The sequence below is a fragment of the Osmerus mordax genome, chromosome 10, assembly GCF_038355195.1.
Source record: "Osmerus mordax isolate fOsmMor3 chromosome 10, fOsmMor3.pri, whole genome shotgun sequence".
NCBI classification, from domain to species: Eukaryota; Metazoa; Chordata; class Actinopteri; order Osmeriformes; family Osmeridae; genus Osmerus; species Osmerus mordax.
This window is the reverse complement of record NC_090059.1, coordinates 6,621,159-6,635,429: the sequence shown is the minus strand read 5'-3', so window position 1 is coordinate 6,635,429 and position 14,271 is coordinate 6,621,159. Positions and strand designations below refer to the sequence as shown.

Genomic DNA, 14,271 nt, shown 5'->3' with positions numbered 1-14,271 from the left:
CCCCCCCCCCCCCCCCCCCAAATGCCTTTGGATTTCATTGAAGAAATGTTTGCACACCCCAAAGAGTTTCGACAGCACTACGGTTGCAAGTGTGGTTACTCTCTGTACACACAGCTCCTTCACAAAACTCCCATTGTACCATCACCCATGACAGAATTCAAACAACAAGGGCGCAGAGTCCGTGCCAAAAACAACAATTCCTCAGAGAAAGTTCATGCTGTGTCCAGGAGCTTTGAGGATTAGAAGAAAACTAACAGATGCAGACTTGCAGAATTGAATTGAAGATCTTTTTATTAAAAGATACAACTAACCCAATAGCTTTTTTCTGCTAATAGATATACTTGAAAGTATAAATTACTAAATTATATATATTTTTTAATAACTGTAGAACTCCCATTTGAGTCATATATTAACTCCCTTTGCTGTTGGGATGTTAAAGACCTGGTCATAATGACTCAAAAACAAATAAATAGAACACAATAGATGACATAAAAAATAACTAAAGATCAAACTACATTTTACAAATGATCTGCAAATGTAATCGTTTCGATAAAATAATTCCATGCATAGCCGATTGATAGATTTGTACAAATAATAGGTCTACTACAGTATTATCTGATGGCATGTTTGCTAATGATCTCCGCGATTCAGCTGAGCAGAGGATGCTGCCCTCATGCTTGGCTGCCTCTGTATCTCTGACCTAGTTTCTTCATGACTCCCTCTGTACACTCCCGGTCTCCATCCCCAGGCACAGAACTCCATAGAAATTACACTGACTCCACCTTTTTAAATGCAAGCCTCGGCTAGCTCATCTAAGTGTAACCATTAGGCGGGCCTCCATTTTCACATCCCACTACTTCCAGTGAAACAGCTTGCTGCACAGCCTGTGATGTACACTCAGCATCTAATGGCAGCCTGGCAGCCACAAACACGTTTGCTTAGTAACTGCTCGCCCAATGCCCAAAGTTCTGGTTTCTTTTTTCATATGATATTGACTGTTTTTGACTCTAATATAAAACTCCATTCATCTTCTGAGCTCAAAACTGGACATTTATAACAACAAAAAAAGAGAAATATCAAATTTCTCTTCTGAAATAAAAAGACTGGTCATGCATTAAGATGTGTCAAATATGTATACCAAGGCTCCTAGGCAAAATGACATAATTTGACAGATACTTACAATCTTCATCTAAGCATTGGAACTCTATTTATTTTTATTTCGTCATAACTAAATCAACACAACTAATGATCTTCTAAGCTGCAGCTGCTGCATGCTCCAATATGTACACAACGCCTGCAGATAGCATTGGAACCAGCACATACAGCCCTGTCTGACATTGAATAAAGAGTAGTGGTTCCTTCAACTGAATTCCTTCATCCGGGAGATGCCCGTTAACTACACACTGGAATGTCTTTTAAAGCCCAGAATGGCATTTCTGCCTTCTATTAACGCAGCTATGCAATACCTCATGAACGTTTCTTCTAAGTGACTTGTTTTGGTCGACATTCCAGTTGTTTAAGAGTGTAGCTCATGTAGGGGTTAGGCCAGTAGGCCTATTTATTACCATGCTACACATATTGTAGATATTTCTGCAATTCTGGCTCAACTACACAATAAAGCATATTATTAAAGTATTATATAAAGACACTAAATAAGTCATTTTAGCTCTCATCTATCATTTCACATATTGTGTCAAACTATTTTAAGTGCATTTTACCCAAACCTCAGATCCCAATCACATGCAATGGCAGACAAAAGACGCCCCAGTTTCCCAATTGCCTTTGACAGGCATGCTGGCAATCGCTATGCCAAATGTCTTCTCAAAGGTACAATAATTTGTATAATTCCATTTGAAGGCCGTAATAATGCAAGTGCTTCACCGATGACCCCTGAAAGCTGGTTGATATTAATGTTTTGTCTCTCACAGTTTTGTTTGGACGATTAGTTTTGTAGGCTTAGAAGAAGAAGAAACCTTTATTCATCTCCAAATTGTTGTCCAACCAGAGAAATTTGCTTTTGCCTTTATCCCATCCTGCTGTCCTACCTCCCAGGGCAGCCAGGAGCAGTGGGAAGCCACATCAGCACCCGCCAGGGGCCATGTCCAAGTGCTCACCCCGTGTCCTGGCCAGGGACAAGGGCAGGAGAGCAATCTGTTCTGCATGTTTTTATTTGGGGTTCTTTGTTGTGGAAATCCATGTGAGTGCAGGAGGGTTACAACATGTAAACTCCACACAAAAAGGCCCGGAAGATACCCGACCTGAGTACCAAACAGTGCCCTGTGTGGGAATCAAGCCCAGGTCCGTGCAGTGCAAGGCACTATGCCAATGTAACGGGTGTGAACCTGTGAAACTCACTCCTCAGGTATGTAACAGGCCACCCGCGTCAACAAATAGCTAGCTTTTCTTTGGCGTAGTTGGTAGTGGTCGCGCTTGGCAAGTCAGATGTCGTGCGTTCGAGCCCAGCGAGTGGCGAACGGCACCTTGTTGTGACGGAGCGTGGCTACGTCTGTTACATACCGTCACATTGGTGCCGTGACCCGGATCACTTGGTTAGCAATAGCTGACCTGCCCGAGTGATTTCAGAGGGGTGAATGTAACGGGTGTGAACCTGTGAAACTCACTCCTCAGGTATGTAACAGGCCACCCGCATCAACGAATAGCTAGCTTTTCTTTGGCGTAGTTGGTAGTGGTCGCACTTGGCAAGTCAGGGGTTGTGCGTTCGAGCCCAGCGAGTGGCGAACGACACCATGTTGTGACGGAGCGTGGCTACGTCTGTTACATACCGTCACACCACCATGACACAGATGATGAGATTAGGTTGTGAACCTATTGGAGCCTACATGGTATTCAAGTTTGCGGTATTGACACAGATTTGCTCATCAGCTTGGTTTAGAACTGGATCCCACCACAGTGAAAATGCATGTGTGACTACTGTATACAACAAGCACGTTGTAGCACTGTAGCAGCTGGGAATATGAAACCTCAGCATAGTATATCAACATGGACTTTCTTGCAATCAGGCATGCCATTTGTTCACTAACCATCACCATCATTGAAATAAAACTAGATGAAGTATGGTCGATATGATGGCGCACGGGTTCCCTTAAAAGCATGTAAATCACTCAGCGCCCACTTCTTCAAAACAGAGGAGGGAAGAGAAAGAGGTGTGACCGTGGAAAGGAAATGGAGACTCAATGGTTTTATTCACGCATGCAAGCAAGTGAACTGCCTTATTCCACCAGCAATTGACCAATTGTTTGCGATTAGACAATACGTTTGTTAGTGTACAATAATGACATCTTTTTCATGTGACAAATATGAAGTCCCTTGTGGATTTGCTAATGCGCGCCTCCACATGAATGTAGATTACAACACTGAAGCAACCAATACCAAGGCGGATTATTTAGGCGGCTTCCATATGTGTGTGAAAACCCGGTTTAATGGCCGTCTCCTCAAAGGTTTGACAGCAGTGCACATGAAAGAGCGATGCAATATTTATCAAACGATATGGGCTTGGCATTTGTGTCGCGTGCAGTCCTACAATTTCATTTGCCTCACCGTCACAAATACAACATACAAACTAATTATAATATTGTAGCATGTAATGCAAATATTCATTTTCCAAAACGATGACATTTCCTAATTGGTGTTAGGGAATGGGAATGCTGTAATGGGAATATTTCGCCATTACGCACCGTGCTTCCACAGGCCGTTCGATGAAAGAAGGAGCGAAAGATCCAGATAACTGCAAAACTGACTACGCTGTTTACATAAAGCCAATGATTCTTGATGAATGGCTTGAATACAGACGGTATAAATACGATATGTTCAGCTCAATTAGTGGTTCCCATGATATCAAAAATGTCGAATAATTCGTCCACGACATATAATCAAATACATATAATCACATTACACATATTAGACGGATTAATCTCTTTAAATTGCGTGCTCGAAACTCATCCATGTGGCTACACAAATCTTGCTTACCTGGTCAATGATACTGTGGAATTAGCAATTCCCTTGCAATTCAGTGTTGGGCAATTGAGTGTACAAAATATGTCTGGGTGTTTTTATGCATTATCACAATGAAAACAAACACATGGCCACAATGAAGATTTTTAACAGTCATTGTTTGGCACCAGCATTGTCCATGGTATGATTTTATCACATTGTTACAATATCTTATTTCAATCTTATATATTATTTGACAGTAACCTATAGATTCAATAAAGGCCGAACCTCTCCCTCATGGAAAAATAGAAAATGACAGAGGAACGCCGATTGAGAATTACGACCCTATTACGTAAAATGGCATATTTCACAAGCATTCAGTCGTGCATTGCAGTTCTTTGGTATATCAACGGTGAGACTGCTTAGGATTTAGGTCCCTCAAATAAGACAATTATGATGGTTAACTTACCTGTGTGTTGACAGCAGTGTTGTTGTCTCTACAGCGGCAGTCGCTCACCGAGCGCACGGTCCCTTGACGCAGTTCTTCAAGATTCCATAGCGTGAGGGGCGCTCAAGAGCTACATTGTGATGGTGTCTCAAAGTGCAACCTGTCTGTCCGTGGCTCTGAATGTCCATTAATTATCTGCGTATTCATTATACCGTTGTACCAGATAATTTATTATAGTAATTCACCCATTTTCAGGCAGTTGTCCATGTCCTTCCTTCAGGCCGAAAGCATTTAACATAATTGTATGCATATATTCGTTTATTAAATTTTTTTATGTAGCCTACTTAATATGGAAAGTGCAAAGTTCACTGAGCTGGACACAGTGGTTCAGGTCGTGACTAAAACAGCGTGAGAAAAGACAACAGTGGACTCTTGTTCTGTAAATGCTCCCTGACTACCCTCTCTGTGGCTCTTACAGTCACACACACACACACACACACACACACACACACACACACACACACACACACACACACACACACACACACACACACACACACACACACACACACACACACACACATACTGTGCCAACATTCACACTGAACTGAGAATCAATTTAGCTTGAAAATGTCAGGATATTTATTTCCATCGAGAAACTCAATGTGGGAGTTGGTTGAACCACCCCTGCCATTGCTATCCAACATTTTCTTCCCCACCTTACACTTGGAACTTTGCCTAGAACAACATCTGCCACAGTTGTCTTGTTGAAGATGACTTGGATTTGTCTCGGATGTCAGTTCCAGGTGCTACCGAGAGATCCTCATCAGACAAAGAACCAGGGCCATGGTCTTAATCCAGACTAGGTCATAAAGTAAGGTAACAAAGACTCACTTGACAATCTGCATTCTGATTTAGAACCGCAATCACATCCCAGATCTAGCTGACAGTAATTGATGAGCAATATGGATACAGTGAGTCACTCAATGAATAACATAAAATCATACTCTGATGAATGTATTTCAATTATGTATTTTCATTCATCAAAGTCAGATGCACAATACAAATGGGAATGGGTACATGGATAGGGTGCAGAGAAAGAGCCAATTGGCTGGGACAGATGAGTTTCCCTTGTGTCTCACAGCTATGCGTCAAGTTCCATTTCATCTCAATGTGGTTCAACAGTTTAGAGAGGTCCAAGTCTCTGTAAAAGTATAATCATTCCTATTAGTTACAATGGAATACATGCATTTAGTTGATTAGACTGAATCACAATGTATAGACCTAGCCTCTTAATACTTACATCAAGGATCAACCAGCCATTATATAGTTGATAAATGCTAGAAATGAAAGAAAAGGGAAATTAGTGAGCATGTGAGTGTGTGTAATTGACACTGGACACTAGATGGAGATGTTGCAGTGCCATCCCAGTTGCTTGCCTTCATAGTTGATGCAGCCGTTGGTGTCCTCTTGACCTGCAAGCAGCTTGTCCACTTCGTCCTCTGACATCTTCTCCCCTGCATCATTAATAGTTAAACATGTAAGCCAAAGCTGTCTGAACCTTTAAGGACATTGTAAGTGTAGTTCTATATCAGGTTAGTGTGAGGTGTGTCTCAACCTAATCTGAAGAACAAGAATTGGAGAAAGGTAGCACCAAAATAATTCTGGCCATTTTACACTTATACGTTAATCAGTATTTCATTTGCAGGTAGAGTTCAAGGTATCATTAAGTTGTTGTTAATGATGTACTGTAGAAAATCCTGTATAGAAAAATAAAAAAAATGATGAAAGGAATTTTTGCAACATTGCACAACTTTGACAGGCAGCAAAAAAAGATGCAAGTATTTCAAACCATCATGCCATGCAGGTTGTGAAACCAGCTTTCAGCCAGCACCTTCTATCCCTACTGTATATAAAGACAAACTTTCTCCTGCATCTGAGGTAGTTGGCTGACCAACACCAACCTAAGGGCTAAAACATAAACCTCGACAACACCTGTCAGGGTCCAGTCCCAGTCCAAGTATGGTTGCTGTGCAGACACTGGCTAAAGGGGCCACGAGCACACACACACACACACACTTGTGCATTCAGTTAATGACACACGTACAGAGCTATGTCATTTGTCAGTCAGGTGTCTTTCTGAAGGCAGATGGCAGGTTATAGAATTCTACTTTAGAACTTATGGGTTGTGTTACAACCCAGTGAGAGAAATAGGAGGACGCCAGGGCATCAATAGCCTGAATTGAAAGTGTTGAATGGGTCAGCTGGAGTTTGTGCTAAATACATGTGTCCATTACATAAGATATGCCTAGACTCTGGTGCTTAAGCAGAACACAATAACACAGAACACGTAATCAGCAACTAAGTGCCTGAGGCTATCTGGGCTAAATGCAGCCTTTCTAACACTAGTTAACGACTCAATAATTGACTACACTCCTCACCTCTAGGTGACATTGGGGTTGTGTAACCTAGTGTACATTGTGTGTGACAGAATATTAACATAACAACATAGTCTTGTGTATTTATCCTGTCAAATTTCCTCAACTAGAAAAGGAAATATGTCAAAGTTTTGGTTAAGGACACACTAAAGTGATCAATGTTACTTTTGGGTCAGATAACCAGTTAGTTCCAGGAAGTTGTGGGTTTTACCACCCCTGTGCTTATTCTAGTTCCAGAGTTGAAAGACCTCAGTAAGAATTGAGGCAGTGATTCATTCCAAAGAACTTAAGAACTTGCAATCCAATTTACAGTGCTTTCACTGTCTTGCCACCTGGCTCTCTGCCACATTTTCAGAGCATCTAAGCCTTCAGCCATTCCCTGTGTCTCGCTTGGCACACTACCATTCTAGTCTGTCAGACAAAGATTTGGTCTGTCCCAATATAGTACATAATATCTGGTACAGTTTGCCAAAAGTGGCAGGATTACTGCCTATGTCCTACATAGCCCCACCATGCATGCCAGCATACTTTTAATGTTCCGACCCACAACTCTATCATTATTCAAATGTAGGGCACAATATTTTAACATCTGATACTATGTAGGACGTAGGTATGTGTAGGGGAGGGTATAGCTCAGTGGTTTGAGCACTTGACAGCATGTCAAGAGGTTACAGGTTAAAATCCCCCCCTGTGCTGTTTGTCACTTATAATACAAGCTTCTGCAAAATTAATAAATTGTTATTATCATTTTATCGTGTCCATGTTCAAACAGTTGCAGAACCCTCACCTAATGTGGCTAGTACGTGACGGAGCTCAGCTCCCATGACGGTGCCATTTCCATCCTTGTCAAAGACACGTAAGCCCTCCACAAAATCCTCTGTTGTGCCCCTGTCTGTAACCTTGGACACCTGCTGGAACATGGGCAAGAAGGAGTCGAAGTCCACCAGTTGGCTGTTCATCTCTGTAAATATAAGGAGAAAAGGTGTGTATAGGAAAATTATTATACAATAAGAAAGAAAAGTCCATAAAAAAGAAAATACATTTGACATGAGGACCTGGAAGAGCATCACCTTTAAAGATTCTCAATGTCTGAGGATGTCTTATGATCCCAGATTTCAGGGGATTCATTGCTTGTAAAAGATTATTGGCCAAGTCTAAACACAATTACTTTTTGTCGACAATTTTAAACTGTCAAAGTACTACTACATTTAGTCATTTGGCAGACGTTCTTATCCAGAGCGAAACTAATTCTGGCCTCCCATAACATGGAGACTTCTAATATGTATAGGTTATTGTAATACCTTAAAGTGAAAGCTTCCAGTCTGCACTTCACTGTAGTGATAAAATACTGATACAAAAAAGTGTCACTGGGAATTTAGGTGCTTCCAGCACTTTGTATTCTAACATGTGTATATGTAACATATTTCTAAGTTATTGTTGGTATTGTGCTGGCTTTAGTTTTTTCTTCACATAAATGCAAGCATGCAAGCTTATATAAAATAACAGATAATTTTGTGCTGAGCACTACATTTTTTCTTCAAAATGTAACCTTTACCCCCCATGTGTTATTATAGCAACAGAACAATGCAACTGTATATTGTCACCATGACAATGATGGCAATATTGTGTTTATGTCCATGCATGGGCTTAGGTCTGAAAGGTTACATACTGTACTGTGTGTAATCAGTATTAGAGGCACTAACAATTGCATGGTTGTGTGGTTAATGTAACTGTATCAGATTATTCCTTTGAGACTATCTTGTCAGAGCCTTAGTATCGGCAAAGCAACTGTGAACTTATGATAGTCCAGCGATGTTTCCATAAACTCTGTCATCTGTTGTATTTAGAGGGTGCTAACATTTAACTGAGTAATACTTGGCTATATTGTCACACCATTGTAAATCCCACATACGCCTCGGCCATGGAATTTCAGCTGCCTTGGCTAAGATGGAAGTCCAGTGGTAGCAAGGCACATTAATCCATTTTACTTTCACACTTACGTATCTCTTTGTGTTCTGTTGTGGTATGTCTACCCACAAATCACATGGATAAATACTTGATTTAGAGCCATGTTTAACATCTAAGCTTTGTTTGAAATGCTGCCATGTAAATCTAGGATTACTTTCAACAACACCTTGGTAGTCAGTTGTTAGCTCACAAATAACATCTCTGAGTCACAATGTTGATACAGGGCAATACATTTGGAAGAGAAGCTCAACTTGATGTGTAAGATAAACGATCATAGTGAAAAGTAAAAAAGTAAATGTAATCATCCATCACAACTCTAATTTAACCGATACACAAACATGATTTTTCATTGTGTGTTGTATGAAATCCAAATTAGTGCATGATCAATCTACAACCCCAATTCCACAAAAGTTGGGACGCTGTGCAAAACGTAAATATGAACAGAATGCAATGATTTTCTAATCTCAGAAACTCACATGTCCTTCACAATAGATAATTGAAAACATATAAAATGTTTTAACTTAGTAAATGTACCATTTTATGGAAAAGATACGGTAATTTGGAATTTGATGGCCGCAACACGTCTCAAAAAAGATGGGACGGGGGCAAAAAAGGCTGGAAAAAGTAAGTGTTACTAAAAATAAACAGCTGGAGGAACATTTGCAACTAACTAGGTTCATTGCAAACAGGTCAGTAACATGATTGGGTATGTAAAAAGTATCTTGGAGAGGCAGAGTCTCTCAGAAATATGGGCAGAGGTTCACCAACCTGCGAAAACCTGCATCTACATATTGTGGAACCATTTCAGAATAATGTTCCTCAATGTCAAATTGCGAAGACTTTGACTATCTCATCATCTGCAGTACATAACATAATACAATTAATCTGAGAATCTGGAGAAATCTCAATGTGTAAGAGACAAGGGGGAAAATAAATTATGCATGCCTGTGATCTTCAGGCACTCAGGCGGCACTGCATAAAAAACAGGCATGATTCTGTAATGGAAATCATTGCATTGGCTCAGAAACTCCTCCAGAACTCATGGTCTGTGAACACAGTTTGCCGTGCCATCCACAAATGCAGGTTAAAGCTCTATCATGCAAAGACGAACCCACATGTGAACATGATCCAGAAACACTGCCATGTTCTCTGGGCTAAAGCTCATTTGAAATGGGCAAAGTGGGAAAACTGTTCTGTGGTCAGACAAATTGAAATGTGAAATTATTTTGGGAAACATTGGACGCTGCATCCTCCGGACTAAAGAGGAGGGACCAACCAGCTTGTTATCAGCGCTCAGTTCAAAATCCTGCATTTATGATGGTATGGGGGTGCATTAGTGTCTAGCTTGCCAGGCAGGCCAGTGAACTGGCCTGCCTGCAGTCCAGACCTTTCACCAGTTAAAAACATTTGGTGGATCATGAAACGAAAAATAAGAGACCCAGGACCGTTGAGCAGCAAGAATCCTGTATCAGACAGGAAAGGGACAACATTCCTCTCCCACAACTCAAGCAACTGGTCTCCTCAGTTCCCAGAGAGATACAGACTGTTGTTAAAAGAGGAGAGGATGCTAAACAGTGGTGAACATGGCCTTGTCACAACTTTTTTGAGACGTGTTGCTGCCATCAAATTCAAAATTATCGTATTTTTTCCATAAAATGGTACATTTCATCAGTTTAAACATTTGACATGTTGTATATGTTCTATTGTGAATAACATATTGGGTTTATGATATTTGTAAATCATTGTATTCAGTTTTTTATTTTGATTTACACGTCCCAACTATTTTGGAATTGGGGTTGTATAATACTTGATTCTTAGGACCAGTTATGGACATACCCTCTGGTTTTGGCTTCCCCAGTACATTCAGGACTTCAGCATTTGTTGGATTCTGGCCAAGGGCCCTCATCACATCTCCACACTGTGCATATGTGATCTTCATCTCCCCTGTAGGAGTTCTGTCAAACAGCGAGAAAGCCTCTTTGAGCTCTGTAGAAGGAAGGCACAAACAAAACTGGTTTAGAAAACACAATGTTTTTAACTATCAAGCTAAATGCATCTGGTTTAAGTGTGCCTACCTTCAACTTGATCAGGTGAAAAGTCAGTCTAAAACAGAACCAAAAAATAATATTTAGATATTATTTAGAATTTAGATAAAACACGGATAAGGTTGAGATTTCAATAGTGCAAAAAGCTGTATTACTACAGTAGGTAGTGTACCATGCCATGACCACATGATGAAATGTGGCCACATAATGTTGCTACCAGCCACACCAAGATAAATTCTAAAACCATGTATATCAGAACCAAGAAATAACAGTGTCTATTTAGTATGTATTTATTACTGTTTGTGACTGTATTTGTTAGACAATGTTCTGTCTTGAACAGAAGATTTCCAGAACAGTGCCTCTGGTTCAAAGACGCCAACAGTAATATTACACTTATGATGTTATTTTTCTACACTGTACTATGTAATATTGCGCTTGATATGTTATTGTTGCACTATCTATAGTTGAGATATTATTGTTGCACTGTGCATAGTAGATAAGATGTGTTTTTTTGTACTGTTCCTGGTAAACACAAACTGGTCCTTGACCAACCACCAAAAAACTTGTAGATCTTCTGATCCTTGAATGTCTGCTGTACTGTTCTAAATGCACTGCTCATACGTCACTTTTGAAGCATCTGCGAAATGAAGAGAATGTAAATAATGAACTTCTGGCTCCATTCCCTGAGAGATGTGGAGGACCAGGCAGCACAACTCAACCACACCCTTGTTCTATTCTAGGCAATGGACTTCTGTGCGCCTGCACTTATGGATACTGTAAGTCTGGATATTATCACCAGCCCTGCCCCTGATGAGAAAATGGGAACTTTTTTAAGAACAATGGGAATTCAAGCTGCACATGGGGAACTTGTACTGTACAGTAAGTTACTGTACAAACCAGAAGCACAGATTAGCTTCATCTACAGGACAGAATGTCCAGTAACAGTATCCCTCACTGCCAAAAATAAAATAATATTAAATAAAAAGATACCAATCTAATAAATGGCATTGAAATGTAATACATGGAAACAGATGTATTGTGGTATATATTGATTCATACATGTAATAAAACAATTATATATTAACTATGAACAGATCCTTTTGGATAATGTAAAATAATATATTTTCATCTATTTATTCAAACATCAGTTGTTTCAGTTGTCAGTGGTTTACTAATTAATCTCTCATATTTTCAAAAAAGGGTTTCTGGAGAGCAGTCTACTGTAGGTATAGCAACTTTTATTTTCTGAAATACGTATTTTTTCATCCAATGTTACAGCTGCTGCTAATCTCTTAAGCACTGTGGTATTGTCACTCTGGTGAAAAAAGAACCTTTATGTTTTTTTTCCTTCAAAATAAAACTATTTTAGCACTCCTACTTGGCAGGCTTTATAAAATAATAATAGAGTGAGTATTTGAGTTTTCAAAAGCATACCCACAGTGTCTGCAGTTAGAGTACTATATTTGTCCCAAGACTGCGAAAAACCTTTCCTTGTTCAGAAAGAAGAAACAGTAGTGATATATGAACTCACCTGTACTATGACCCTCTTAGGAACAACTTTAGGTTCCTTTGCTGGCTCCGGATCTGGGGCAGAGGCAGAGGCAGCTGAGGCAGTCTCAGCTGCAGGAGCTGGAGTGGTAGGGGGAGCAGGAGATGCAGCTTTAGGAGGAGCAGGAGATGCAGCTTTAGGAGGAGCAGGAGATGCAGCTTTAGGAGGAGCAGGAGATGCAGCTTTAGGAGGAGCAGGAGATGCAGCTTTAGGCGGAGCAGGAGATGCAGCTTTAGAGGGGACCTTGGCAGAGCTTGCAGGTCCTTTAGGTGGAGCTTTGGTAGGAGCGGCAGGTCCTTTTCCAGGTGTTTTGGGCTGTGGTGGGGCTTTGGTGGGAGCAGCGGGACCTTTCCCAACAGCTACGGCTGGGGCAGGAGCAGGAGTGTCCGGGTCAGCTGCAGGAGGGGCTGGGGCTTCAGGGGCCGGAGCAGGGGCTGGGTCTGAGGCTGGTGCTGGAGCCTTTGGGGCTGGAGCAGGGTCTAAGGCTGGAGCCTCTGGGGCTGGTGCAGGGGAGGCAGGAGGAGGGACCGGGGCTTCAGGAGCAGGATCAGTGACAACCGGAGTCTCTTCAACAGGGACAGAATCTGGTGTAGGGGCAGATGCTGGGGCTTCTTCTGGGACGGGGGCAGATACTGCAGCTTCTTCTGGGGATACTGGAGGATCTTCTGGGGCGGGGGTAGATACTGGAGCTTCCTCTGGAGCAGGAGCTGACTCAGAGACAGCGGCAGAAGCTGAAGAAGAAGCTGGTGCTGCTTCTTCAAGTATGGGTTCTGGCTCGTTGGGTGGCATGACTGTTTTGACGAAAACAAACAACGCTCCTTAGAACTATCTTGGCACGCGATTGAGCCTGTGCTGTCAAACATATTTGGGGGGGACAACCTCTGATGTTAAATACCCTGCCCTGCCCACGCCGTAGGCCATACCCCCAATTACTCACCATTCTATAAAAGGCAAGAATGGTGAATTCCCATGGCTACTTTAAAATGTTAACCCTCTTTGCCCATGCCTTTATTGTTTAGCCCAGCAATCGTTTTGTACTCATATTTTATCAGCTGCTCGGCACCATCTTTTTCTACCCATCAAATACGCACTGTAAAGCATATTTGGCCCCTTACATTGTAAAGATAGCAGATGACAGAGCTTTAGGATGGTGTGTGCTTCAGGGGTGGGGGGATGTGTTTGTTGGTGTGTGTGTGTGTCTGTGTGTGTCGATGTGGGCGGGGGTAAACAATAGGGTCCTGATTCCAGAAGTGTGGGGATAAGAGGTTGCTTCTTATTATAGATGCACATGTTGTGGCCAGACCCCCCTTTCTATAAACATTCACCCCTCACTTTAACATGAATACACACACACACATGCACACCACACGCACTCACATACTCCCTCCTGAGGAATGAGATCATATCTGCTGCCCACCTCCTACCCCCCAACATGCCATTGTACCCTGGGGCCAGACAGAGGGAACATACAGGGAACATACAGTACTGTTCAGCACTCTGGGCCATCTATGATCCATGGATGTGGTTTGGACAGAGCTAAGTTTGGATAACAAACTAGAACACCAGATAGGGTGGGGTCCAGCATACTGCCTGGTGGACTGGAGTCAAATCATAGGCATCCTCCTTGTAGGTGGAGATGGACAGCTGTGCAATGGTTCTTTTGAACACACTGACCAATATTATAAAAAAAACACTGCCCTATGTAATTAAGAGGATTAATTATCTTGAAGATCCTGTAAAGCAAATTCCATGATTTGATTCTCAGTACATTATGTACGTGTGAAATGAGTTCCTGAAAGCATATGCAAAGCGCGAAAACTTTGTCGCATTGAAATGTGGAGTTAGACCGTTGAACAGTTTCTCTTCCGTTTT

At 41.5% G+C, this 14,271-nt stretch overlaps 1 protein-coding gene across 1 annotated transcript; it reads right to left on the bottom strand.

Annotated features, from left to right (window-relative positions):
- Nucleotides 1-5,438: 5,438 nt before the first annotated feature.
- On the bottom strand, nucleotides 5,439-12,417 carry zgc:163073 (uncharacterized protein LOC100037358 homolog). Its single transcript, XM_067244213.1, has 7 exons — nucleotides 12,382-12,417; nucleotides 10,881-10,908; nucleotides 10,642-10,791; nucleotides 7,625-7,798; nucleotides 5,839-5,916; nucleotides 5,703-5,739; nucleotides 5,439-5,603 (listed from the first exon to the last, which is right to left on the bottom strand). The coding sequence occupies exons 3-6, from the start codon at nucleotides 10,742-10,744 to the stop codon at nucleotides 5,711-5,713; spliced, it is 384 nt and encodes a 127-aa protein (XP_067100314.1). The 5' UTR covers nucleotides 10,745-10,791; nucleotides 10,881-10,908; nucleotides 12,382-12,417; the 3' UTR covers nucleotides 5,439-5,603; nucleotides 5,703-5,710.
- Between the last annotated feature and the right edge of the window lie 1,854 nt (nucleotides 12,418-14,271).

What these genes read in the sequence shown, in the direction of transcription:
- zgc:163073 (XM_067244213.1), bottom strand. Translation starts at nt 10,744, where the DNA reads ATGAAGATCACATATGCACAGTGTGGAGATGTGATGAGGGCCCTTGGC. An exon ending in GGGGAAGCCAAAACCAGAGG is followed by an intron (nt 7,799 to 10,641) that starts GTATGTCCATAA and finishes TTATATTTACAG; the next exon opens with AGATGAACAGCCAACTGGTG. An exon ending in TCACGTACTAGCCACATTAG is followed by an intron (nt 5,917 to 7,624) that starts GTGAGGGTTCTG and finishes TTAATGATGCAG; the next exon opens with GGGAGAAGATGTCAGAGGAC.